At 45.2% G+C, this 26,332-nt stretch overlaps 1 protein-coding gene across 1 annotated transcript in view; it reads left to right on the top strand.

Moving 5' to 3' along the window:
• Positions 1-26,332, top strand: part of pcdh9 (protocadherin 9) — a 139,159-nt gene that overhangs the window by 75,558 nt on the left and 37,269 nt on the right. Inside the window, exon 2 of the mRNA XM_084668276.1 lies at positions 22,217-22,418. Within this exon, the coding sequence (XP_084524402.1) occupies positions 22,217-22,418 (202 nt within the window). The remainder of the gene's footprint in view (positions 1-22,216; positions 22,419-26,332) is intronic.

Consider the following 26,332-nt stretch of genomic DNA (forward strand, 5'->3'; position numbering starts at 1 on the left):
TCTCTGTGACATTGCGCTGGCCATTAAAACTGGGATGCTCTGCCTGGGACTGGCTCTCCCTCCTTCCATTACCACCGCCAGGCTTAAGCTGCTAAACAACACCAGCGTGGAGAGGAGTGGGGGTTTGGTCCTCTCGTAGGCAATGGAGAAGAATATGGCTGAAGAGAAAGAAAGAAAGAGAGAGAGAGAGAGAGAGAGAGAGAGAGAGAGAGACATATGAAGATAGAAAAAGGAGAGAGGGATGGAAAAAGGACGGAAGGCAGATTAAGTGAGACATAGCGCAAGCATCCACATCATTCTTGAGCCAATGTGTGACTCTTGGTAACAGCTTAAAACAGCTTACGCAATAACACAAACTGCACACTGATGCTACAAATGGCCCGGCAGACGTGAACACGCTAGTCGTCAGGCCAGGGACGGGAGTATGCACACAGATGTTTGTTATTTTGACCCCCAGTGGATTTATTCTATTTAGAGGCAAACTAAAAGCACCATGGCCACACACTGTCATGCTCTTTTTTCCCATGAGAGAAAGAGAGATGGAGATGAAGAGAGAGAGAGAGAGAGAAAGAGGGGGGAGAGAGAGAGTCAGATGTAGATGGAGAAAAAGGGGGGAGATAGAGATAGAGGAGAAAGAAAGAGTGAAAGAAAAAGAGAAAGATGGAGAAAAAGAGAGAGAGAAAGATGTATGACCATGACCACGGACAACATGTATCCTGGCTAAACATTTTGGCAAAAACAAGATTTTTGACTCTCTCAATCCCGCTCTACTCTGTAAAGTAGATATATTGTGTGTGCGTATTTTGTGTGAGTGCGTGCGTGTTTTGGTAAACTTGCTTGAGGCGTTTGGATATCCAGCCACTCAGCCATTTAATAATTAATACAACTTGTTTGTGCTTCAGTATTGGAACATCTCCCATGTCCTTGAGATTGTTTCCACCCCATGTCTTAAGAGGCCTTCTTTGAAAACCCACACGAAATTGTGACCAGTGCCTTTTCATTCCAGGGTGAAGGGCAGCTGCCTTCGGTATTCTCGTTTTATATTGTTGAAATTATTATATATTTACAATCATAAAGGCACTACAAACTTCACACTGAAAGCACGGCAGCGTTGACTTGGTTGATTGGGTTAAATGGTGTCGGATTTGGGAGCGCGGGTTTGAAAAGGGATGATTTTAAAGGAGTTGAACACTGAAGGGCCGCAAAGAACCAACACAGGCATGGAGAAGAAGTCTGGTCTCGGTTGCTGAGAGAGTGATGAAAACCTCTTCAGGAACAAGAATAGGGGGATAATTAGAGAGGAGTGTTCAACTCCTGATTCGGGTTCAGGGGGCTAAGTGGCCGAGGGAGGAGAGATAGAACAAACGTGTAGCAAGAAGGTGGGGGGGGGGGGGGGGGGGGGGGGGGTCGAGGAAGGTGGGGGAAAAGGGCTGGAGGAGAGGGGAGGGAGTGGAGCCAGAGAAGAGGGGTGGGTCAAGGGAGCTGAAGAGAAAGGTAGATGGGGTGAGGGTGGCATGAGGGTTAAGAGAGGGGGGAGGGAGGGAGGGAGGGAGGGAGGGAGGGAGGGAGGGAGGGAGGGAGGGAGGGAGGGAGGGAGGGAGGGAGGGAGGGAGGGAGGGAGGGAGGGAGCCAGCTAGTGAAGAAAAGCGAGGGATTTGATGGACTGAGAGAGGGATGAGGATGTGAGGAGGACAGAGAACCAGTGTTACCAGAAGGGAACCATGGTGGAGTCCTGGGGTCGGGTTACCGTAGTAGAACGTCTAGACCTCAAGAGGAACCTGTGGTGACGTAGATGGATGAGAGATATCGAGCTTGGATCCTCCTCAGACAGATTAATGAAGGTGTTTTATGTTCAGTCATTACCCTGTTAGTGGCAGGCAGCATCCACAGAGCTATGATCAATGGCAGCTCCATTTCAACTTGTGAGACCGCTGATTAGTCGATTTACTTCACGCTTTTCTTTGGTTCTTGAGAAAATGGAAAAGAGGACAGAAATGATATGGTGTGAGATATTTAATTAACCGCAGGCGATTTGGAGGACAAAACTGAGCATATTGACTGATCCGCTTCAAGCCACGTCGAAGCTCACCGCTCTTCAAGCATTGTTGCTCTTAGTCTGGACTATGAGAAACTGAGAAATAACAGTTGTGTTAATGCTTTCAACAGTGTATCCCCAAGCATTAGCATTTTGTCATTTCTAAAGTAAAAAAAAAAAAGATAATTCCTGTGGTAAAGCTTTGCAAATAAATAATACTTTCAATGTGATACTTGATCCGAGTTATTCCTATTTTACTTTGCTCAGTGGGTTCAGCTGGGTTAATTCAAAAGAAGGTTTTATTTAGAAGCCAAAATCCCGGTCTGAATGAGTAGAGAACATTTCAGTTGTCTGTGTCTACTTAAAGTGCTATACAGAGTAATATATATTGGTTACTTGTTTGATTAGACATTTTTCACTTTAGCCTTGAAGGACTGCTGACTCATGGCTCTTTACATTAGGCAGATCAGACTTCTGTTGAAGAGGATGCACAGGCCAATTCTGAACCTGAACCGGACACAGGCGGTATTCTTAACCAGAAGGTGTCCACCAACGAGAGAGAAAGAGGGAGAGAGAGAGAAGTAGGAAGATAGACTGATAGGTGGAGAGAGAGAGAGAGAGAGAGAGAGAGAGAGAGAGAGAGAGAGAGAGAGAGAGAGAGAGAGAGAGAGAGAGTATGGTTAGTGTGGTGGGCCAAGCACTCAGCACCTCAGAAAGGCCACACTGCCAGAGCCATCTGCCACTAATACACCCCTCTCTACTCACCCCTACACTATCACACACACACAAGACTGCACACACAAACACACCCCTACACTATCACACACACACACACACACACACACACACACCCCTACACTATCACACACACAAGACTGCACACACACACACACACCCCTACACTATCACACACATGGCTGTACACACACACACACACACACACTATCACACACACACAAGACTGTACACACACACACACACCCCTACACTATCACACACATGGCTGTACACACACACACACACACACACATGATCTACAGTAAATCACACGTATATATGGAGAGAAGTGGAGGATATACAGAGGATATACAGAGCCAATGAGGAATGCGAAAACATGCTGCTTCCTATTATACACACACACACACACACACACACACACACACACACATTTACACACATGCACACAGTCTCAAACACATGCACACACATAGGTTCAGTAGATAATTTCACTGTTCTCTGATTCAAAGAAAAGTTGCAAAAATACACTCATTGTGCACAGATTAGATATTTTTCTTTCACTGCTGCTGCTTGAATTAACAGTGCAAGATACGTCATACATTATTTGTGTTTTTTTTCCCCCCACATGCTGTATGTATATTTATAAGTACTGACCAATAATCCTATTTTAAAGCCTTCCCACTGCTGTGGCCTCTTAGCTCAGATAAAACAGCCGCTCTTCTTCTGAGGATGACACAGAGTAGATGGAAGTCCTCCGCAGACGAGCATTATTAAGCACGCTCGCTTTGTCTTGGATGATGCTTGCTCACTCGGTCTGAGTGTCTCTCGCCCATCCGTTTCCACGGCGCCTCGCGAGGCTGTGATGCGGCCCCCCATTTGCATCGCAGACGGAAAGACGCTGAGTCCTGATGAAAACCGCACATGTGCAAAGAGCCGGGGTTTCTTTTAAGTCTTTGTGGTGCATTTGATAGATCTGGAGATTGCTGAAGAGGACGTTGCAGTGATGTGGGGTTGGTGAGCTGCCCTGTTGTTTTGAGAGCGTGGATGAGGACAACAGGAACCTCAGATCAAACATTAAGTCTGCCTCCGCCTCATCTGGGAACATCAAGGTCATCAGTAGAACCAGAACTTTATATTATTCATAATCTACCCAGTTACCTAACTTCCTGTCCTCGTGATGGGAGGCTGTCACGCCCGAGGTCAAAGGTTAATGATGATGGTAAAATTTCATCATCCCACCCCAGGCAGAGGAACAAAAAGACCACACTTGCAAATGTCATTTTGTGGATACACAAACACACACACAAACACACACATACACACACATCCACACACACACGCACACTAGTAAACACATTCGCACACTCATGGCTAGATTAATCATGTTAAACTAAGATGGATGTGAGCGTCGAGTCACCCCGTAGGGACCCCTCAGTCTCCTGGCTAGCTCCTCTCCTTCTGTCGCTCTCCTCGGAACATTCCAGGTGATCAGTCTCTCATTGATCTGTGCTCAGGCTCAATGCCTGCAGGTTTCATTGTAAAACAACTCACATTTGCCATGGGTTGGAAACGCAGTAAGTCAGGTATCGTGCCAAGGCTTCAGCGATCACGGTTTATTTACCTGTGTTGCATCGTGTGGTTTGTTAACGTGTTCTTTTTAATTCAAGCGTGGCCCCTCGTGACCCACCTCCCGGTACTCAGGCTTTAGGTCCAGTGTACTGGTACCTCCCAGCTGAGATGCATTTCAGAGCAGAAGTATTGTTTGGCTCTGACCCTGTCATGTTAGGGAAACACGGTCTTCTGAAGGTGATGTGAGAGCATTGAAGGGCCGCCAGAGGCTAAAATGTTACGTCTCTGACTGCGCGTCACACTGCGGTCGCAGTGGGGGTAATGTTGTGTGATTGGCTAGATGGAGGTGAGAATGTGCCGTATTGTATTACGGGAGAGGTGGTGGAGGATGTATTTTAAAGGGAAGGCAAATGGAGACAGGTAGAGGGAGCAAGAGAAGAGAGAGTATTAGCGAGGGAGAGACAATGAGAAAGAGAGAGAAAGAGAATGAGCGAGAGAGGTTGATGTATAGAGAGAGAGAAAGAGAGAGAGAGAGAGAGAGAGAGAGAGAGAGAGAGAGAGAGAGAGAGAGAGAGAAAGAGAGAGAAAGAGAGAGAGAGAGAGAGAGGGACAGAGAGAGAGAGAGAAAGAGAGAAAAGACCTACAGTACAAGACTAATGGGGTTTTAGATTTGACCACTGGGCCTGGAAGAGCTCAATGATTCACCCAAGAATAGAGCTCGTTAGATTTTCATTAGACAGGCTTTTGCAAAGACGGCTACAGTAATCTGGGCAGGGATTTGATCGGACGGAGCAATAAAACAGAACCAGATACTGCTCTGAGTCCGACATATTCCCTCTCCTTATGCAAATGAACCATATCTTACAGAAAAACATAATGCCCAACATATAGTAATGTGTGACAGTCGATGCAGAAGATGGGAATTTCTTCCTTGAAGGAAAAAAAAGTGAATCTCAGTTGTAATTGTAAATACTTTAAAGCCATTCTCGTGTACAGGGTGGATGTTATTAGGCAATATCCAAATTTAGTTAACCCAAACCAACCTTTGTGATTAGAAAAATGATTAAAATACTCATTAGGTTGAACGAGCAGAAAGAGATCTATCCACCCACTGGCCATTTGCATAACCCAGATTAGAGTTGAACTTCTCTCTCAGGAGCCAAACTTGCATGGTTCCACGTGTATTGGAAGCTTATCTGTGCCAGTTCTGTGGTGACATTGAGCTGCAGGAGTGTGTGACTGCAGGAAGCCAGCCACATTAAACCTGTCTGCAGATCTGCCTGCTTGTCAGATCGGGTCATTTTAATTGATTTATCTGCACGGCACAGCTGCCCCCTCGCAAACACTATCTATCTTCCTTTAGGAATGCAATTTTAGTGGCCGTATCAACACAGCCCCCTGAAAGAAAATCAATGATTATTTTCTTTATTTCACAACATGAATCAAGCGGAGCCTGCAGTGTTGGGCTCCGCAGGCTCCGATGACGTGTCACGAGGTGAGATGTGTACATTTAGGGTGAGGCAGGCTAACCGTGTGTCAAACACCAGGGCATCGGATTAAACTGGTAGATGAGAATAATAACTGGCCAAAACACCTCCACAGGCCCACCATGGGAGGGGTTGAGTGGGGATGAGACTGTGGGGTACCTTTTCCACTTGATCATTTCATGTTGTGTGAAATGTGTGGCTCGACAGTTGGTTTGTTTGTTTTGTTCTAAAGTTCTAAAGTCAACCAAAACTGTCTTTAAGATATTTGTTTTTTTAGGAGACCATGTTCTTGTGATTGTTTCTGGGCTGGATCAAGCTTTTTACCCACCCAACAGTTCACCACTTTATGGCATGACTTGCATCACGTCCGGACCTTTGACTTCCAACCCTAACCCCAACCCTAATCCCTGGCACATACATGTACAGTTCTATCCAGATCATATACTGTACATTTACATTCTTGGCAACTTGTCAGTTTGTGTTTCTTGTTGCTTTCCTTTCTTACCACAGCCCCAGCTCTACTGTATCTGTTCCTTCTTTACTTTATTACACAAACGAGTATTAACTGAGAATCGAGCGTGGCTACCAGCAATACAGAAATGTCAATGCTACACAGCTAATTATGTTTTCTACGTCTTTACACTAAACTTGAGGTGGAGATAGGTGAAATATTTCCCAGGCCAGTATTTTAGAATCACAAAATAATGTGAATCCAAGAAAAAAAGATCTCTCTCTCTCAAGGTTCAGTTTCATTTATTTGGAGTCAAGAATGGGGGCAGTAGACTATTGTGTTCTGGCTCATACAGGCCTTCATATAAAGCTTTCAACCAGTACATCCTCCTCTTTACTTTTTCTTTTTCTTTCTTTCTTTCTTTCTTTCTTTCTTTCTTTCTTTCTTTCGTTCTTTCTTTCTTTCTTTCTTTCTTTCTTTCTTTCTTTCTTTCTTTCTTTCTACAAAAAGATTGTGTTAGAAAGTATAAGTAACAAGCACAACAACAAATGTCTGAAAAATTCAGCTCAGAAACCTGGTTTGCGGCAGACAAATTATTTTGATTGATCAAACAGCTAATGCAGATGAACTGCGTTAATTATATATCTCAGTATGACAAATTGCCGCTGTCGTTTGGTGAAATATTCCTCTACTTTTAGGTTCAGCAACTACACTAATGGCCTCCATTTGTAGCTGTACCGAAAAAGAAATCAAGCCGTCCCAAAGCTAGTGTGTGCAGTCAATCCATTTATGTGCGATAAAGCTCTGCTGTTGGCACCCCACACGGCCTTAAACATTGTAACTGTGAAATGATGAAGAGGGAAACAACAACCCAGAATAAAAGCAGGAGAGATTAGTCTTAATATACCAGGGTAAGAAAATCCTACAGGATCGCAAAGTAAAATTGAGAGAGAAAAAGAAGCAAAGGGATTCTAAATCCCTGTGCTTGTTTGTCTGTCTGAATGGCCTTAATTTGGTTGTATTGCACTTATGTGATGGTGGTGAAAGAGGCAGGCAAACACATGCGTCTGAGAGATGAATCATTGTAAAATATGAGGCACATCAGCCTGTTCTGCCTGGAGGTAAAAGCTTGTAAAACCGCTGGTAAATATACCCAGCAGAGACCGTGTGTGTGTGTCCTTTGAGAGGGGGAGAAGCAGAGCGAGGGCTGAGGTTGAGGGGTTGGCCTGGTGTGCTTATCTCTATGCTGCTAATTGCAAGCAAACTCCCTAGTCCTCATGTTTATCTGAACAGGGGATGTGTGGTGAGGGAGGGTGTGTGTGGGGTGGGTGGGGTGGAAGGTTGGGGTGGAAGGTTTGGGTGGGGGAGCAGGATACAGTCAGATTCAGTCATTTGGATGCTAAGTAAAGATGTAATCTGATTAGCCTCAGAGAAGTATCAGAGAGAGAGAGAGAGAGAGAGAGAGAGAGAGAGAGAGAGAGAGAGAGAGAGAGAGAGAGAGAGAGAGAGAGAGAGAGAGAGAGAGAGAGAGAGAGAGAGAGACACCACCACCACTGTATTACAGAACTGCTTCATGGGATATCTGTGGATCCTCTCTCTCCCTTCACCCTTCTTTTATATCCTGTCATCAAGATGTTCTTAAGGCTGCCAGGGGGTCTAACATAAACCCCCACCTCCGTCCAGAATGCCCCAAATCGACACATCTTTGCAGCTCTTGCACATTTTGGAGGCCAACTAATACCCCAGTACAATCTGCACGTACCTGATAATAGCCTGTAAAATCTTTCATCTTGACATAAGCTGACAAACGCTGAGTGGTTGCACTTGTTTATCTTTGAAGCGGCAAAGCAAGGCCGAAACGTGTAAGGTAATCACTTCAAAGACACTTTGTGTCCAACTTGGGCTTTATAGGCCTTTTTCTCTTTAATCAGCAGTTGACCAAACAAGCATAATATGCATCCTGACTGAGTTCGCAGAAGGTTGTTACAGTGTGAATGCAGCAAATGGTCTCTCTCTCTCTCTCTCTCTCTCTCTCTCTCTCTCTCTCTCTCTCTCTCTCTCTCTCTCTCTCTGTCTCTCTCTCTCTCTCTCTCTCTCTCTCTCTCTCTGTCTCTCTCTCTCTCCCTCTTTCTCTCTCTCTCTCTCTCTCTGACAGTCTGCAGGAGCTATGAAGCTCTCCTGGTTGTCCTATCTTTGTCCTTCCCTCACCATCCGCCCTCTGAATATCACCTATTGCCGTGGAAACACCTCAGTCAGCACTCTGCAAGGGTGGAAAGGAACACCCAAACTCTGTCATGTCTGGCTAGGCTGAGCTTGGCTCGAAACCCCCCCCCCCAAAAAAATTCTCAAATCCCCACACAGCGTCGACAGTGTAAAACACTTTGCTTTAGGTCTACAGGTGGTGCTGTATCATTTGGATGATATTGAACTTTTAATATTGCGAAAAACAATAATCTGACTCGGGAGGTAGCAGTCTCACACTGGTACACCCTTTGTCTTCCTGACAAACCTGACAACACATACAGCAGAGTACCTTGGTCTGCAGAGATCCACAGGGAACAGTGGTCTCCAGAGATGCATGGCTAACGCGCTGACCCTGTCATGAGAACGGACAGTGATAGCTTCCCCCTGAGCTCATAGGCTTCCTGTGGTGTCACAGAATGTAAACAAACAACGACAAACAATGACACTTCCAGCAGACAGGCCACAGCGACCTAGGCATGGTACTCTCCTTCTCCCAGAAAAAAGTTTCCTTGCACTGGGCAGATTTCCATCTGCGTCAGCCCTCAAATGGATGGATGGAGGGTGAATTGGTACAGGATTCTGAACCCCTTGCTGTGTAATGAAATGAAATGACAGCTCTTAAAAGAAGAATAAAAGAACTGGAAAGAAAGAAAAAGAGGGGGCGAGAGAGGAGAGAGTTAGACAGAGAAAGAGAGAGAAAAAAAGAGTGAGTGAGAAAAAGAGAGTGAGCGAGGAAAAAAAAGGGCCAGATTTCAGCCCGGGCCAGGAAATTGAAGCCATCACAAGCAAATTGAGTTCAGGTCCTTTTGGAGGGAGAGTGCACACCAATCAATTTGGCCTGCTAGTCAGAGGCTGACAGCCATTCGTATAGGTGTCCTGACACTCAATAGGTGGATGGTAAACAGCCTTGAGCCAGTCTCTTCTGCCTTAACGAAATCTGCTTGTCTTTCCACATAGCATCCTACATAAAGATTCAACATTCGCTGAACCTTCCAGAGATTCGTAAGTGAGTTGTTAGGCTACATGTACATGCTATCTTTGCATGAAAACTGCTATTTGGAAATGATCGGTTTGGATCGGCGTTGACGAAAGCATCGCCCATGTAGACTGATGTCATCGCCATAACACTATGTTACAACAGCTCTGCAAAATGTCTATGTGCATGCATGCGTGGAAAACAAGCAAACAAGGTGCAGAAGAAAGGTCTCAAACAGTGCACGTGTAAGAAAAGCATGCCCCTCATGACTGAAGACACATTTTAATGAGCTCTATTTGGCCCTTCTCTTCTTGCTAATCTTCAGCTAGTGACACAACATTCTTGCTAATTATCCCGATTACACAGCACGGCTGCACTAGATCGCAGTTCTGAGGCAACTGTTGAGGAGGGGTGGAATCATAGCGCCCCAAAGGCCTAATTATCTCTGTTGGTTTCCAATTAATCTATTAAGTTGTTTTGGCTCCTCTACAAGACCTGCGGCTACATTTTCTATACCAATAAGTTGCAGCATCAAGCGGGGAGATTACGTTAGCTTTCAGTTAGCATCACGCGCTACTCCAACCTCTTCCTTACCTTTCCTGTGAGCCCGCTGCCTCTTTACAGTAATAAAGACATCTTTTGCGAGGACAAGGGATGTCAGTGCATCGTTATATTATTTTTAATACACTCCGCGTATGACCGTCTTCAGTCACGTCATTGATTTAGCATCTGGAGATCGTTCACTACAGATGCGCCACTCAGTAGCCAAGACTAAGAGCTCTGAATCATCATCGTTACGTTCAATAAGCCTTTCAATAAATCACAGGCCCAGTCCTGCCTGATGTACTGCTGGGAGCAAGGCAGAGCGACACTGACAGGAAACATAGCTCTGCTATGCATTATGCTCTCTGATCTGGTGAAGCCTCGGCGCGAGTCTTCTTCCGAGGTCTCCGATGAGATGAGAGTCTGCCGTGCTTTTTGCGAATCACATTCAGACCTTCAGGTAATCTGGATTTTTTTTTCTTCCTTTCTCCGCTCTTGTCAAGTCTGACCTCTAACCTCGCCTCCTTGCCTCCTACCCTTCCTCATCCCCTGGCTTAGTTTGATGGAGTTAAGGAGCTTATGGTATGTAGAAAGGCCTCACAGTATTGATGTTAAACGAGGCTGTCAATAATCATTCCTGTGATAGACCACTACAGTACAGTACAGGGAGACTGATGCTTTTGCCATGGCTGAGAAACGGTTCATGTTTCAAAGCGGTGAACCCTTTGAGCTCCGGTATTTGAGTTTAGAGTTAAATGTCTTATTTAGGTGCATATACTTTAGCATTTTGTCATTTTGACTATGGAGTGTGTTATAAGTGGAGACGCCTTGCTTAAACATGATTTAACATAAGTATATACCACATTTTGTATGTATTTGTCATTACATTGCATTGAACTGGGGAGAGAAAAACTGGAAACAAAATCTAATATAAAATCCCTTTCTGTTTGCCAGTTGGCCTCTGTTTGACTGTGATGAAATTCTCAGATGAACGCATAATGAACCAACACAAATACTGCACACTGTCAGAGTCAGAGCCATGATAGAATATGATGTTTTACTCTGTGTGCGTTACATTTACATTGTGTGTCTGTCTGAAACGGTGTTTTTGTGCGTGCGCGTATTTAGATTATGTGTATGTGGGTGCATGTTTGTGTATGAAGACGAGAATCTTGACTGGATTTCTGCCTCCTTTTCAGAACTTCACCAAAACCTTTTATATCAGCCTAGGAATATCACCTGATGTTTCATACATGCAGATATAGTCCTGAACAGCCACAGTTTCCTCCCTGACAACCCATCCTTCCAGTGCGTTCATTCAGCACTGATACCTGCTCCACATCATTTACATTCATGATGTTATTCCCTACACTCCTGATTCCAATGAGCCAGTCTAATACAGGTGGCACACGGAAGAAATGGCAGAGAACTAAATTACATTTTCAGCATCAACTGGGTTCAATGGAAAGTGTGTGAGCTTGACTGATGAGGAAACTTTTTTTTGCGCAGGGCAAAACCCTTTTGCTCTTGTTCTCTGGTTCTCTCATCTGGTTCTCATCTGGTTCTCTCTGGTTCTCTCTGGTTCTCTCATCTTCTCATAAGCTTTGAATACAGAACTGTGACGAGAGTGCCGTGTGGGCGCTGACTCACAAGACAAGACCAGATGTAGCCGGTATGTGGTGAAACTCACTCCTCAAGTATGTAACAGGCCACCCGCGTCATCGAATTGCTAGCTTTTCGTTGGCGTAGTTGGTAGTGGTGGCGCTTGGGAAGTCAGAGGTGGTGAGTTCGACTCCTGGTCGGAGCGGACAGTGCTTCTGACGGAACTTGCTAGACCACGTCTGTTACACAGAGATAAGATGGCCTTATGGCACCGCTCTCCCCTCCCTCTCTCTCCCTCTCCCTCTCCCTCCCTCTCCCTCTCCCCCTCCCTCTCTCTCTCTCTCTCCCTCCCCCTCCCTCTCTCTCCCTCTGCCTCTCCCTCTCTCTGCCTCTCCCCCTCCCTCTCTCTCCCCCTCCCTCTCTCTCCCTCTGCCTCTCTCCCTCTCTCTCCCCCTCCCTCTCTCTCCCTCTGCCTCTCCCTTTGCCTCTCTCTCTCTCTCTCTCTCTCTCTGCCTCTCCCCCTCCCTCTCTCTCTCTCCCTCCCTTCCCTACAACCTGTTCTCTTTAGACATTAAAATGAATCTCAGCACAATTTGTTTGTGTAGCTCCATGTGAGGCTGGACTTGCATCATGTTCCATTTTTGTCTTCCTTTTCGCGTTTCTGAAATGACTATAATTACTTCGCCTTGGTCCCACATTTCACAGAGAACGTTCTGCCTTGATTACAGATTTGTGAAAAACCTCCAAAAAAACAGAAGTCACACATTTTCCATGTACCCCTTACATTGTACAAATGCATTCGCACATACTCGCAAACACACACACACTTACATTCACACAGAAGTGCATATTATTCACAAAGGGACAATACATATTATTCGGGCACCAATTTTATAGAGAGCTGTAGGAGAAAATTCCTGGCTGCTTGGCAACCAAACAAATGGAAAAGGTCTGGCCGATTCTTATTTTCCAGCTGATTAGCCCCGACAGTAATAATTGTCGCTAAGATCATTGGCCATAAAATTAATTATTAAGGCTCACACTTAATTGTATTTTCCTCCCCACCTCGATTCCTTCTTCTCATCTGTGGATGTTTGTTTCCCATTTCCTGACAATAAGCAGAAGGAATAATCTTTGTATTTGATATCCTGTTGATACAGCTGGGAGCATAGGAGGCCAGCCAAGATATGCAGATACGAATAATGTCTTACGGAAGACTGTAGCGATTTATGGTAGGAAAATATGTCATGTGTGTATGTATAATGTGTAAAAAGAGCTAATTGTATTGTATCACTCATATGCAAGAGTCATACACATCCCAAGCCAAGGCACTTTGACATCGGAGAGAAAAAAGCTGGCATGTTTGTGAGGGGCGATCGCTCCCTTACTCCTGGCAGCACTTCCTTCCTGTGTTTCCACTTCTTCTCACTTCTGGAGGTGTGACTGCCATGGTGCACATTAGGAATATCACTATCGCGACAACTGCCTGTACAGACACAAAGGAAAGGGTCTCTCTCTCTCTCTCTCTCTGTCTTTCTCTCTCTGTCTCCCTGACTCTCTCTTTCTCTCGCCTCTCTTCACGGCCCCTGCCAGCAGACACAAGCGTAGGGTGATGACAGTGACATTTGGTGGCGTTGTCATCACCTTGCCAAAGCCCCTCAGCATCCCAGCATCACCCTGTCACCCTCCTCTCCCCCTCATGGTGTCACCCTGACACCGTAACACCACCATCTGCCCCCTGTGGGAAGGGTGTGTGTGTGTGTGTGTGTGTGTGTGTGTGTGTGTGTGTGTTGGGTGAGGGTTACGTTCTTAGGCCCCTCTACCCACTCTTCTGTTCAGGGTGACATGTGGGAGCTCTGAAGGGGTTTTCAAATCCACGCTTCACGACCTTCTAGGCGTTCACAGACATGGTGGCGTGAGGGGGAGAGAGGGTTTGTTTGGCGCTTTAACATGTCGTGGTGAACCTCGCTCAATTCACCGACGGCATCAGAAGACTCTTAAATTCCATACACCGAGGAGAGACGAGCACACCTCAGAGCAAAGCTGAACCGCTAAAACTTAGACTCAGTCTGTTAATGATGAGTGGGGAGTTTACATTAGTGAGAATATTTGCATTGACGTTTCGTTCTGTTAGAATGGTTGGAGATAAATACTCCCTTTTTGCTTAATTCCATGCAGACGTGCAGTGTAGGTGTGGAGATGCTGGTTAAATCTGCAAGGCTTTGACATTGCTGCGTTGGGGTGTTGATTAGTGGGGTGAGTGTTAAGCAGAGGTGGGGTGCGATGTGTGTGAGGTTATAAGACCGTTTTAGATGTTCGTCAACTGAGCTCTCTTCAAGCTTTGACAACGACTGTAAATAAGGTATTTGGGTCTTGACGAAGGCGGTCGCTCTCTCCTCCCCTCCCTGACCTTCCCTGCTTGGCTCTGTCGTCTTGTCTTGTTTGTCTCAAGATACTCTCTCACCATTACTCTCCGAAACTATAAGTATGGAATTGATTTGCTGGTCTCTCAATGCAATTGATCTTCTCGAAGAGAAGCTCGGGTTCGGGGGAACCCAACTGTCTTGACGGGACGTTCGCAGCTGGCTACACGATGGATGCGTGGGTGAATTGGCGTGTCGTGTGTCGAGCGGCGCTTTCCATGGAGGACGTTGAAGACATCTTCATATTCGGAACCGTGATTACAGGCTTTCTGCTGTTTGGAATAGGCGGTTTGTTTGTATATCTGAAAGTCAAGGAAACGGCTGCAGCCATCAAAAGCCCCGTTAGGCTGCCTGACCTGATTGATGCGGTGGGCAGAGCTGTTGGAGCTCTGACTGTGAACTTACAACGCAGTATGGATTACAACAGGGATACATTTGCGGCTCTGCAAAGGAGGATGGAGGAGTTGGAGACCTTCCTGAAGGGTGGACGTGATAATTGAGTCGCGGCTACTCGTCAAAACATCTACCCCAGTCTTATCTACTTTTGGCCCCGTAACCAGCACAGGCCTTGGCCAAAGCCATCTGTGGTTTGGTCTCTACCCGGGTCATGACCAAGGATGTCTCCTTGCCAACACAATCTGCATAGGGAGAATCAGACTTATTGTGGCCTAGGTCGAGGGCGCCAACCCAGACCTACTCACCCCCCCCCCCCCTCCCATCCAATGCCTTCGACTGCTTGTTTCCCCAGGGTGGCTGGCGGGTCTGTGTCCAGTGCCTCCCATGGCTGCCGGTCCAGATGCTGCTTGTCTACCCCCCCCCCCCCCACTCCCTGTGGCAAGTGTCTTTGTAATTGTTGTTGGGGTTATGTGCTGAGGTTTTTGCCTGTTCCCACACTGTACTCCTTTAGGAGCATGGTATGGGGGTTGCCTTTTTCTCTCCTCCTCTCTCCTCATGTTATGCTGTAACTTTTCTAGTTGGCGCTGAAAATGGCTGCCTAGGTAGGCTCTCCTGCCAAAGTAAATTCCTTGTTTGTGCAATCTTTCATGGCAAATAAATACCAATTCTGATTCTGATAAGATGATCAGGGCTGTGAGGAGCGAGTTTGTTGAAAGAGAGAGCGAGCGAACGAGAGAACGAGAGAGCGAGAGAGCGAGAGAGAAAAGTGTGAACCGTTTGTGAGAGAGAGACGGAGAGTGTGTGTTTCAGAGCGTGTGTGCAAGCGAGAACCAATGTGCGAACGAGAAGAGAGGAAAGGATTCTTCCGCCGGGAGCACTTCAGCTCGCCCAAATTAAACTGCCTAAAAACTTCAGCTGCTCCTGATGAGAAAGATACCGGGGATGGCAGAGAAAAAGGAGAAGAGAGAGAGAGGGATAGGAGGGGGAGGGAGGGAGCGTCCAACACGACAGATCACACATCTCTTATCGGGTTGAAAGTAGTCCCGTGTGCTATAACTCCAGAAGCAGAGCTGCTGTGTCAGGGTAGAGGGGCTGGACAGTCCTCTCTAATCACACCATTAGGCATTTCATCAGTCTGACAAACCAAGCAAACACACTCATTCTCCAATCATGTTCTTGCTGTGAAGTAGCAGGTGAGCTTCATGGAGTGGCAGGCACCCTTTACCCAGCACATCCGACACATATCCGGTTAACTCTTGCCTGCCTGCAGAAGTCAGGCCCCTGCCAAAGTCAAACAGCCTTAATTCTGGCTGCCATTTACATCTTTTATCTCCCAAAGCTGGATAATCATGATTGAGTAAACAGCTATTATTTCCAAAGGATAAACAGAGATCCAGCTAGACAAACGCATGGCTCTGTATGTGTTTGGCGTAATGGAATCACAAACAGGATTTGATGATGACTAATAGGGCTGTACAGTCTTCCCTGTCACGGACAGAATCACGCCGATCCATCGGGGGTCGGCGCAAATTGGAATTAATCAAAGATTCTGAGAAAACAAGGTAATTCCACTGATTGTGAAGGTCTCTGCATAGCTGGCTTTCATTTGTCAGCTCACAGTAGTGTGATTTTCATGACTCTGTAGTGGTGGAGTTGAACGCAACCTGGCTTCAAAAGAACAATGGATTTCTGCCAGTTAGCCAAGTAGTAATGTATTCCAACTTCTGAATGAGAATATTGTCAAGAATGAACAAAACACTGCTACTGAAATAACGAAACTGAGATCCCCGCAGTGGTTTAGTGTCTGTGCCATGCTGGACACACCTAGCCCACGTGCCTTCCCCACCGGCGGTCCGTTCTTCAGAGGTACGATGAGTCGTCGTCTTACTCACTGTCCTGCCAGGCACCGTCACTAGCTAGCCTGCTGTCCGTACGCATCAAGTCTTATGCTGATGCAGGAGGCACACACGATGAAGAGCTGCAAAAACTCTCAACCCCTTCAGGGGAAGGGGGGACGGGAAGGGGGGAGGAGGGATGGAGGGCTGAACCAGAGTGGGAGTCGGTAGCAGTTAGCATGTGGCTAATGCAGTGTGTCAGTGCTGCAGCTTACTTTCAGCCTAGCTGAAGGTGTTGTGGGTAGGTTGGCTAACATACTCCCATCTTTCCGTGGTCCCCATCAGCTAACTCAGGCAATCCTGCGGCAGGCCAACGGGGAGCCGGAGAAACAGGAAAGAGGTAGAAGAGAGGAAGGCTGCATGCGCGCGCGTGTGTGTGCGTGTGTGGAGGAGCGGGGGAAAGAGAGGGCGTGAAGAGATGAAAGACATGAAAAAAGGAGAGAAATGGGAGGGTTTACAAGGGCAATAGCTTCAGAGAGAGGTAGAGAGGTAGAGAGAGATGGAGAGATATGCAAAGAGAGAGAGAAAGGTGCGGAAGGAGATAGCGGGAGAGAGATGTAAACAAATAAAATAAAGAGACAGAACGAGGTAGAAAGACAGGAGGGATGAGGAGAAAAGAGGGTAGAGATGATTGGAGAGACAGTGAACCGAAAAAGGAAGAGATGTACCTAATGAGGTAGGTAGAGAAAGACAGAGGGATGATAAGATAAGAAGAGAGAGGAGTCGCCTCAGAGGGCATAAGTGTGACCAGAGAGCCTTCTGCTGAACCGTACTGTTCAGTGAGTGACTGAGAGTGAGGGAGAGGGACAGAGAGAGGATAAGACATCTTGAAACATCCTCTTGTGGGATTACTAGGACAGTGTCTGCACTTTAAACGGCACACATTTCATAAAAAGATCGTGAGGCTTGTACCTGTACAGTAAAGTAAGGGACAGACCTATACTATCTGAAGATCTTTGTCAACACTATTCCGTAGGCAGTTACCTGTGAGTTGTTTTTGATGCTGGAGCTCTTGGCTTGGTCTCTGACTTCACTCTTTGGTCTTGTTAACTGTAGGTCAGACTGACACATTTGAGCATGTGTGTTAGTGTGTGTGTGTTTCTCTCTCTCTCTCAAGCAGCCATGTCAGAATGCAGATGCTTGTGAGAGCAGCCAGGTTATGATTTAATGATGAAAGGCTACAGAGTCTGAACAAGTGTATGGCTAGCTGGCATCATCAGAGAGACAGACAGAGACAGGTCATGTTTTATTTGTCAGAACTTCATTTTAGTGGATAGTTTATGTCTGGGCCCCTTTCTAGCTCTTATCTCTGTAAGTGTGTTTGTGTGTGTTTGTGTGTGTTTGTGTGTGTTTGTGTGTGTTTGTGTGTGTTTGTGTGTGTTTGTGTGTGTTTGTGTGTGTTTGTGTGTGTTTGTGTGTGTGTATAAAGATGTGGGCTAGTCTCTCTCCATCTCTGGCTGGATTTGGTCAGTAGGAGAAGTGTCATTGACATCAAATAAAAGAGCATAGTCCTTGAATTAGTGTCATGATGGAGGACCGCTCTCCATTTCATACATCTCTGAGAGGGAGAGAGAGAGAGAGAGAGAGAGAGAGAGAGAGAGAGAGAGAGAGAGAGAGAGAGAATGAGATGTGCTGATGAAAGAGAGAAACAATGACATCATGAGTGGTAGTGACGGAGAAAAAGTCGAAAGGTTCAAAAGAGTTCCACTCTGTACTCCCAACTCTGACGCATGCTGCAAAACTGCACTTCTCAAGGTGGCCAGTAGAGGGCAGAGCCTCTTTCCGCTACCCCGTGCTCTTCTCTGCTGTGGTAGCACTGCATGGTGCAGACATCTTGATCGAACAAGATCAGATCCTCTCATAGCTGGACTTCAAACACAGGGATGAGGTGTGTGTGTGCGAGTGAACATGAATTTATCTGTGATTGTGTGTGTGTGAGTGCGTATGTGAATGAGAGTGTATCTGTGATTGTGTGTGTTTCTCTGTGTGTGTGTGTGTGTGTAGATGGACGGGGTGTGAGACAGACAGAGAGAGAGAGAGAGAGAGAGAGAGAGAGAGAGAGAGAGAGAGAGAGAGGGGAAGGGGAATGAGAGAGAGAGTTTTGGGCACTAGGGAGGGAGAGTGAATCTGGGTGTGAGTTGAGTTTTCCTGCTTGACTGACCCTCCTGCGGTCTGATTGCAAGGCTGGGCTCTGGGGGAGGGGCCTCCCTCCACAGGTGTCAGATAAGATTATTTGTGGGGGCCAGGAGGCTGGATTGCTAAATCCCCTGTCTGTGTGTGCAAGTGTGCACAGGGTTGGCATTGTTTTGTGCCAGGACATATCCCATTTTCTTGAGGTCACGGTGTGCACAGCCCAACGTTTGTGTTTTCAGGCTCACAGTGGGCCAGCTGAAGATGTGTAGGCACTGTCTTTGCCCTTTACAGGTTATGTACACATACATACACACACACACACACACACACACATACACACACCGGAGATTGAGTTCATTTGCCCCAAAAATATCAATCTACGACTCAAGCGGTGAACTAGATTCAATTTCCTGTCCTAGACTTGTCTTCCTCCTTCACTGAAGTGAACATACCTTCATCATTTCACCCAATTGATCTATAGATCAGCTATTCTGATCTGATATTTGCTGAGACAAGATTGACAGATTCCTTTGTCTTTTGTTGAGGTGGGGTCAGGGACTGTCATGAAAAAAAAAAAAAAGAAAATGTTTTCCACATTCTTTCTTTTGAGTTCAAGCATTTAGGACAGACTCAAAGATGTGTTAAGTTATAAATGTTATGCTTGTTATTTATTTAGCACTTCAAACTGACAGAGTTCAAAACCCCTAAACAATGTCTGCCACCAAATGAAAGGTCAAGTATTATATATTCAAACAGGATTTCAAAGGCGATATAAACCCAGTTTGCAGATGAACCATTAAGGACGACGGTAAAGATTGAACTCGCTAATGAGAATTGTCTTTTCTGTCAGTGATGATTGTTTACTGAGTGGCTACACAGCTCCTTGAGCCCTTCATTGTAGCGAGGCATGTCCTGTCGTCAGTATCTCCCATTCTCGGGTTCACTAACATGTAGGGATTTAGATGGTTTTCATCCTTCTTTTCAAAGAGACTGACAAATGGAGCAGAGAAGCACATGGAGGGGAAGAGGGCCTCTCTCCATCTTTCTTTCATGCTTCTTATTCAATGCAAAGAGAGAGGGGGAGAGAGAGAGACAGAGGGAAAGGCAGAGAGAGGGGGAGAGAGAGAACAGAATGGAGAGAGAGAGATAAAAAAAGTTATCTTTGAAAAGCCAATATTCGCTGACACTGATGCTGTTTACCCATGGAGGAGAGCACCAATGCATGCAGATACGCCTCTGTCTTGATGCTGTGCATTGCTGTTGGAGTGTGTTTGGCCTCCCACAGTAAGAGAAAGGAGATGCTAATTATGGGTGGCAAGCATAAGCCATGATATCATGGAAATTGGCAGTATGGATGGCTTAAGCCCGAGTCAGACTAATTCCTCTTCCAGACACACAAACACACAGTATACTGTATATGCGCAAACAGACACACACACACACACACACACACACACAAACACACACACACACACATACATGTATACTTTAGAGCAGGAACAAGCGCAAGACAATGCACACTCCTTCCCTCTTGCATACCAAATGACTTTGTGTGCGCATATGCATATGACACGGTTGTGAGCCCACGTTGAAAGGCCTGTAATTGAACATCGTTTTAAACAAATCTCCTGTTTTTTCTAGGTTACATATTAATGGTGGCATTTCGTTTAATAACATAGTCTGCAAGGCTGAGACTTTGAGATGTAAATGAATGGTGATAGTGTTGGCGTCTCTTCATCCGGAAGGCTTTTTATGTACACGTTTTATTAACACAATTATTTAATATTTAATTCAAACTCTCAAAAATGTAGTCATGAATTTTCTTATTTCTTAAATGGATATTGATACACACTTTTTGCACTTAGACACACAGATCTTTGTAGTTGCTTTGTTGAATCAGTATCTAAATAATTCATAGATTGTGATGATTATGTTTTATTCATGGGAGATATCACCACTGTCATTTGCGGTCTAATTGATCTTATATCGTATTTATTGTATCTGAAACGTCTCGTCAGAAGCTTTAAAGGCGGCAGGCAAACAAAAGTAGGAAAAGTCTGTTTCCTGAACTCAAACTGTTGTTGACAAAGTCAGTGGCATTCAGTACGTCGTTCTCAAACACAGTTTGAACCCTGACATTGTCTTCAAAAAAGGCCTACTTGTCTTTTTTCTTCACGTTTTGTTTTTGATCGCTGACTGAGAAAGGTTAATGATGCTTCCTGGTGTTTTGGTTTGGAGAGAATATTTTAGGCACGATATGGGTGCTTGAATAACCTCAAACCACAAATACTCCCGGGAATAATTGTCACCCTAAGATGCAATTCACACACATAAACACACATGCATTGTGATATACACACACACACACACACACATTCACAAACATACTAAGGTGTACAAACTACACAAATACTTTAAGCCATGAAAGAAGGCCCGAAAGCCCGCGTGGACCAAACACCTTTCACAGTCTTCCACCGCAAGTAACTGTGGGCTCTTTCTCCGTCGTCTTCACACTATAATTGAATGTCGCTTGCTTTTGAAACAGGTCTAAAATATATAATGAGGTCATTTGCATTAGACTGCAGATTGGATGACCTTTGCTGCAGCCAATAATTACAGTAAAGCCCGCCTCGGTTCCGTCTTGGTTGCCGCGGCAATGGCAGGGACCTCTCCGCGCGGAGAAAAGGTTAGCTGGAGGCTTGTTTCTGGACTGGTGAAAAAGCCTGAGGAAAATGTCATTAGGGTTGAGGGAAAAACAGACACACGCACGCACACACACACACAAAGGGACCTGCTGAATTAACAATGGGAGAAAACAGAAGGGGGGGCGTGACGTGGAGGGTGCGTGCGTGGGAGTTCCGTGAGTGGGTGTGCGCACACATGGGTTATTCTGCCTCAGGTCTGTTCCCATGCAGTCTGTGTTTACGCTACACGCTGTTCAGCACCAGCAGGGTTACAAACCTCCACCAAAATCACATCATTTAATGAATCCCCAAAACAGTGTGTTGGGAATACAGAGTGAAGCCATTGATTGAAGTTGAAGTTCACAACATCACCACAGTATTTCTTCCTTTTCCCTGTTCATCTCCATATCACTAATGATGTTCTACATCTCCACCACCTACTCTACATGAACAGAAGCATTAGAGGTCTGTTGGTGGTCCAGCATGTTTGTCAGCTGTTTTCATGTGCGGTATGCAGCGGTATGCAGCGAAACGTGGCTGTAATTCCCTCTTTACCTCCCCCTCCGTCAAAGTGATTGACCCCATTGGCTGTGGCCAGGCAACGCCCCAAAGTCACAGTTGCCAAAGCAACCCCTCCTCTCGTTCACAGGAGGAAGGTTTGGGGGTTGATTCTCTCTCTGTCGGCAGACTGTGTGATTATCAGTCCTCCTGTAAAAACAGTAAAAAATAAACAAAACATGCATTTGATTTCTAGTGTGAGGTTTGACAACTTGATCTTTGTCAACACTCTTTCTTTCAGTTGAGACAACTAGTAAAATCAATACTGTCTCATCAGATTGAATTGACTGTATTGTCATCAGCGAATTCTGTGGTAAAAACGACACAACCGGTGAAGAACGAGACATAGACTGAAAAACCAAAGATTGTCAAAAAGAGAGAGAGAGAGAGAGAGCAGAGGGAGGAGGAGGCCAGAGAACAGAGAACAGAGAACAGAAAGCAGAGCTCTGACGTAGCTCTGTCTTGTGCTGTCTTGGTTCTAGTCGCAGCGGCGAGTCACGTTCCACCTGCCGGACGGCTCCCAGGAGAGCTGCAGTGACAGCGGCCTGGGAGAGCATGAGCCTGTGGGCAGTGGCACCCTCCTCACACACCCTCTCCCTCTGGTTCAGGCGCAGGATCACTTCTACGAACAGGCCTCCCCCGACAAGAGGACCGAAGCCGACGGTAACTCCGATCCCAACTCTGGTGAGTTACATTTCACATTTTTGTTCACTCAACAGACACTTTTATCCAAAGTGCCATGCAAGTAGTACATGTGAAAAGTGCACCAAAAGGATCAGAAGAGCTTCGTTCGAATGTTTTTAGGTGGGCCGAGTCAAGGAACGGTCTGTATTTTCTAGTCAAATAAACCACATCTCAGCTACCAGGCACAGTGATGATCTATATCTTTACCTTATGTGGGATTATTTTTGTGAGGAACTTCCATATGAGACAATATTGCAATCCAAGATTCAAGTGTCCTGTTCGGGGAAGTACATTTCTATCACGGAGGAGTTGAGAAAATGTACCCGGACCGCACAGAAAAATACGTTCCCCAGATGAATTCCTGTTTGTCAACGGAAAGCCTTGGATGAATGTACCATGAATATTCGTGAAGTGCGGAGGGGGTAATAGTATGCTGGTGTGGGTTTGCACAGCACACACGAGAGAGCGGTAGTTTGCACTGTACTGAACCCGTTTCCTCATGCACTAACACTATCCCCTCTCTTTGATGTATTGGACATCAACTCTTAGAAACCTTTAGCCATGCAGTGGGGAATGTGCTTTGTCTCAGCCCCCCAAAAAGATAAATGAAATTCTAACAGAGAGGAGAAAGAAGTGAGGAGGTTTTACAAAACCGCTCAAGTAGATCAGGATTGAAGGAGAACGTGAACACTCCTCACCCAGAAGTACAAAAAAACCACCACTGCCGTACACAACTACACTGATGAAACCCAACATCAAGCTTTATCGAATCTCTTTCCAACCCTGTTGGGTTGAAACATGAGCCGGTCATTTAATTCTTCACTAATCGTCTTTTTCTCCAACCTCATCTCGTTCCACTTCCTTAGTGGAGACATGCTGCTCCCACAGGCTCTTCACCTATTTGTGAAGCTCATTTGATTTATTTAGAGATGATTTCCCAGTTGGAAGACACGCTGTGCTCGACTGAAGATGTTAACTTGACTCTATTTCTGGTGGGAAAGAGCACGTTCTCCTATTGACCCACTTTTCTTGTTTCGTGGTTTGGAGGTGAGTCGTGTGCAGAGATCAAGTGCATCGCTGCAAGGTCATGGCCGTCCAGCCAGTCACACGCCGCTCAGGTTATCAGGTGACCCAACTCCTCCAACAGCCACTGGGAAAACCATTGGTGAATAGAAATACACCTCAACATTGTATTTTTATCTTTTCGGATTCATATTAAAAGGATCTATGTGTTTTAGTAGTGGTTTATGATTAGTAAAGATTTTAGTTTGAAAGCCCCTTTTGAAACTTTCTGAAATCGTTAGTTTTGTGAATTAGTTTTGAAGTATGCAGTGCATCAGGGAGTACTCATTTATAATGATTTCCCCATTGAATTTCACAAAAAGATCTGTATGGTTGAAAACAAGACTTTAATGTCCATGTATCCCAATAGATCAAATCGTAGAGCAGAAATTTGAATACACTTAGACAAATAAGTTAATCAAGACAAACGTCTGCTCCCATAGACTTGAGAGTAAGAGCAATTTCCCTGTAATATGCTGACAGATTCTTCTGTTTGGGACGAGGTTTCATGACAATGCGTGGGTAATGGAATCCCAGAACTAGGGCTTTTGTTGGAGGAAGAACAAAACGTTTTGTTAGTCTGTCACACTTACTTTTGAAACCGTTTTTTTCTTCTTCTCCTTCACGAAGGCGAGCGACGAGGTCGGATTAATTTGTCAACTTCCTGAGATAGACTTGAGTCACAGCACCCAAGGACTGCTTCAGCAGATTGAATTAACCTTTGAAGTGTTTAAGTCTGTTTCATATATCTGTCGTTCTTTACTTATTCTCTTTGTTGTAGACACAGACAATTGTTCCCTCTTAGCATCTTATGATGAAATAAAAGCTCCCGTTGGCTTCCTGTGAGGCTTGACAGTGTAGTCTTTATCAGAAACATGCAGGGCTCTGCAAGCAGATATGGGGTTGTCTCTGTAAAGGCTTGCGTCTGGGCGCAAGGCTGGATTGCAGAACACTGGGAACAGAAAAATAACTTCTGCCTTCTATCCTCACACCAGTGTGTCTGGACTCGAATTGTGAAAGAATGTCCCTCAAAATGATCCTTTTTTCCATAGCGTCCTCGGTAAAATGAATCTGTTAATCTTCTCAGTAACGCCCTTCTGGAACATTCTTCCAAAAACACATTCAGAATCATACAAGACATGAGATGGAGGGTAACTATTTAATGCTTGCTTAAAATGAAAATTTGCCAATCACCGAAAGATGGTGTTTTGATCTTCTTCCGAAGATAATCTTGTGGATGGTATATAATGTTTAGCCTACTGTATACAATGGTGGAAGGCTTTTTTCAATTCCCGTGCGTGTGGTTGATTGTAATAATCCCACTGTCATTAGTATGCAATTTTCAAAAACCGTCTTTGCAGTTTCAGCAAGAGCCATCATAATTAGAGCCATTACTTCACTGGTTGCTATGCAACAAATACACACTACTCAACAGATTAATTTATATTGTTATAAGAATGAGGTGTAATCACTGGTTATTTATAATTTAAATTCATTTGATGAATGCACATTGACTTTAAGTTAATTTGTCCCAGGCTCAAAGCGGTTTATTTATTTATGAACATTCTAATACACGTGCTTGGTGGTCTCAGCCGGTTCATTAAAGATTTAAAGAGCCAGTTAGTTCTTCTGTGTTTTGTTGAGGGTGTAGCACTGCAGATGAAAAGACAAGGGTTGACACTCGACAACACCGAGACAAACTCCTACACACACTTCCAGGGAATAGGAGCTTTCCACCATGACTTTAACTGAACTTGTTGCAGCAAAAAATAACAATAATTATATATGTATATACCTTGGATCAGTAATAGTCCGTTTTAGTTAGTAACATACCCGGAAGCAATCACGAAAGTAAAGCACATATATACTGTTGTTTGTTTTACAAACACCATGGAATGAAGAGAAGGCTACCTTTTGATGTTCTCGGGTGAGTGACAGCAATGTTGTTGGTGCAAGCTGTTTTTGACAGACGTTGCAGGCTATCATTACATGGAAGAATAGACAAGGAGGTGCTGTAGAATCATGTTATTTGCTTTGCTAGCTGATGATTAGCTACTCAGTGGCGTCTCTGGACATTCTGGAGCCCTTGGTGAGATATTACGCGGGGGGATATGTATATGGGGCGGACACGCCTTTTGAACTAGTGAAACGTATGTAGGCCTCGTAGTGGGAGAAATGACGGTTGGTTTGTTGTGTAATTGGTTCTCTATAAAAGAACAGAACACAATGGACAGGAGGCTGTGCTAGTGCTCTTCTTTGTGAACTTGCTCGACGTTAGCTTTCCATCAGGCCTGCGCAGGAAGACCAGCCAAGGGAACGGAATAGTGCAGGAGAAAAGGAAGGAGTGAAAAGGGAAGGAGTGAAAAGGGAAGGAGTGAAAAGGGAAGGACTGGGAAGCAATTACAGATAGAAGATGAAGAGGGACGGAACAGCGGCAAAAAAAAAAAAAAGGGACTCCCCCCTTTGTGTTCTCTTTTGAACTGGCCTTATCTGTGTGCGATTGCTGCCGTTTTAGATCAAATAATGTTAGCAACTAAGATTGAACTATCTGGTTCCTTGTGGTTCCTTGTGGTTCCCTGTGCTGATCTGTACCCAGGGTGTAAGGTGTGCTGCTAGTTATACCAGGAGATCATTACAGAACTGGGCCACACAAGTGGGCGCTCAGTCCTTCAAACGTGAAATGACCCGTGAAGACGGGTCAATTCAATTTTATTTTAGTCACCTGTCATTTTGCTCATAATTGTTTATTTGGAATCCATGTCCATGAGTGTTCCTTTCTGGAATTATGAAGGTAGTGTCAGCTCTGCCATATTCCTCGGTGAAACCATATGAATGAAGGGATGAATGACCTC

Source organism: Hypomesus nipponensis, chromosome 12, assembly GCF_054491055.1.
Source record: "Hypomesus nipponensis isolate SF chromosome 12, ASM5449105v1, whole genome shotgun sequence".
Lineage (NCBI taxonomy): Eukaryota > Metazoa > Chordata > Actinopteri > Osmeriformes > Osmeridae > Hypomesus > Hypomesus nipponensis.